The 1,393-nt window shown below is 35.1% G+C and overlaps 1 protein-coding gene across 1 annotated transcript in view; it reads right to left on the bottom strand.

Annotated features, from left to right (window-relative positions):
• Positions 1-344: 344 nt before the first annotated feature.
• LOC101856424 overlaps positions 345-1,393 on the bottom strand; it is a 14,006-nt gene continuing 12,957 nt past the window's right edge. The window contains exon 4 of the mRNA XM_005097994.3: positions 345-685. Coding sequence (XP_005098051.1) covers positions 425-685 — 261 coding nt within the window. The 3' untranslated portion in view covers positions 345-424. The remainder of the gene's footprint in view (positions 686-1,393) is intronic.

The following is a 1,393-nucleotide window of genomic DNA, read 5'->3' as shown; positions in this document are numbered from 1 at the left end:
TATATTGTTGGCCTTCTTATTTCATCTCTCTTCTTTTTCTCTCTGTGGTACACAAAAGTTTTGTTTGCTTGAGAGACAAAGTTCTAATTTCTAGGAGACAACCAACAACATTTTTTCCTGGTATCTAATCACAGATAGCTGAACACATAACATTGAGCAGGTACTGTTTACAGTGAAACGACTTTCTTGAAAATGAAATGATGACTGGGAGAAAAAGCTTTTTTCAAATACAAAAATGTATTTGTAGTTAGCAGACATCTGATGGATAATGTTCCAATCTCTTGTGGCTTCTTTTTTTTCTTTTCTTTTTTTTTCTGGCTACATTAAAAAAACAAAGATGTTTGACATGGGAGATCAAAATTGAATTTATTCGAACTATTATCTACATTACGAGAAAATCAGAGGTATGGAGGAAGCAGGAGAGTTAGTGAGTGAGTGAAAGAGCAATAGAGATTTCTAAGGCTGAGTAATTGCCTCTTAAAAGGTCACGTATACTATGATAGACAGGAAAATGCACTATTTCATCAGTGTCTTGTTTCTTTTTCTTTTTATTAAATTCAACATGAAAATTCCATTGTGGTGTAGAGAATTTTCTTCCAAGTTTTGGAAAGACCCACCTTGAAGAGACATGATACAAGTCAGAAACCTCCAAATCACAAAGACTGAATGTTGACGTGTTCTCTAACTGAAATATACAAAAAAGTATGTAGTTTTAGCAAATGTGAATAACAATAAAGTGCACACACCCGAGAAAGTGTCAGAAACAGCGTTTTCACTTTAGGTACAACATAGAATAAATTGGAACAACGCACTGTTTTGGAAGCATAAATTATCTTATTATTGCGCTCGACATCATCATCCAAACAATTTTTCTGTTTCCTGTTGTTTTTCTGGAAGTATAACAATTACTACCATGTTGACTCATTTTTGTTCATAATATATTCGGCATCAAATGGGGACACAGGAAAAAAACAACACCTACATTTTAAAGTATTACATCTGAGTTCGAGCGTTATTAGCATCTCAAAATGTTGGTCTCGAGTAACCTTACTAAACGTGCTCATTCTTACGTAAAAGAAAGGATACAATTTTATAGGTATAACATAATACAGCTGTAAACATTCTTGCCACCAGTTCTCAGTTACTGTCTTCATCTCACAATTACCAGCTTCTGTGGGTATCGATGAGATGCTTCATCGTATCACGCAGAAGACTTGGGTTTGATTCTTATGTGATGAGAATTTTTATCAGGTATCTCTGTTTTCTTGCTGGGACGTTATATCCCTCTCAGTCCCCTTTGGCCCTGACAAGTAGGGTCGAAACCCGCCTCGTTCTTGATTTAAATTGTGTCGATAGGGGCGTAAAAACGCCTACAGTAAAAAAAAAAAAAAAC

The sequence above is a fragment of the Aplysia californica genome, unplaced genomic scaffold, assembly GCF_000002075.1.
Source record: "Aplysia californica isolate F4 #8 unplaced genomic scaffold, AplCal3.0 scaffold00170, whole genome shotgun sequence".
In the NCBI taxonomy this organism is placed as follows: domain Eukaryota; kingdom Metazoa; phylum Mollusca; class Gastropoda; order Aplysiida; family Aplysiidae; genus Aplysia; species Aplysia californica.
The sequence above is the reverse complement of the archived record's forward strand: the minus strand, read 5'-3'. Positions and strand labels throughout refer to the sequence as shown.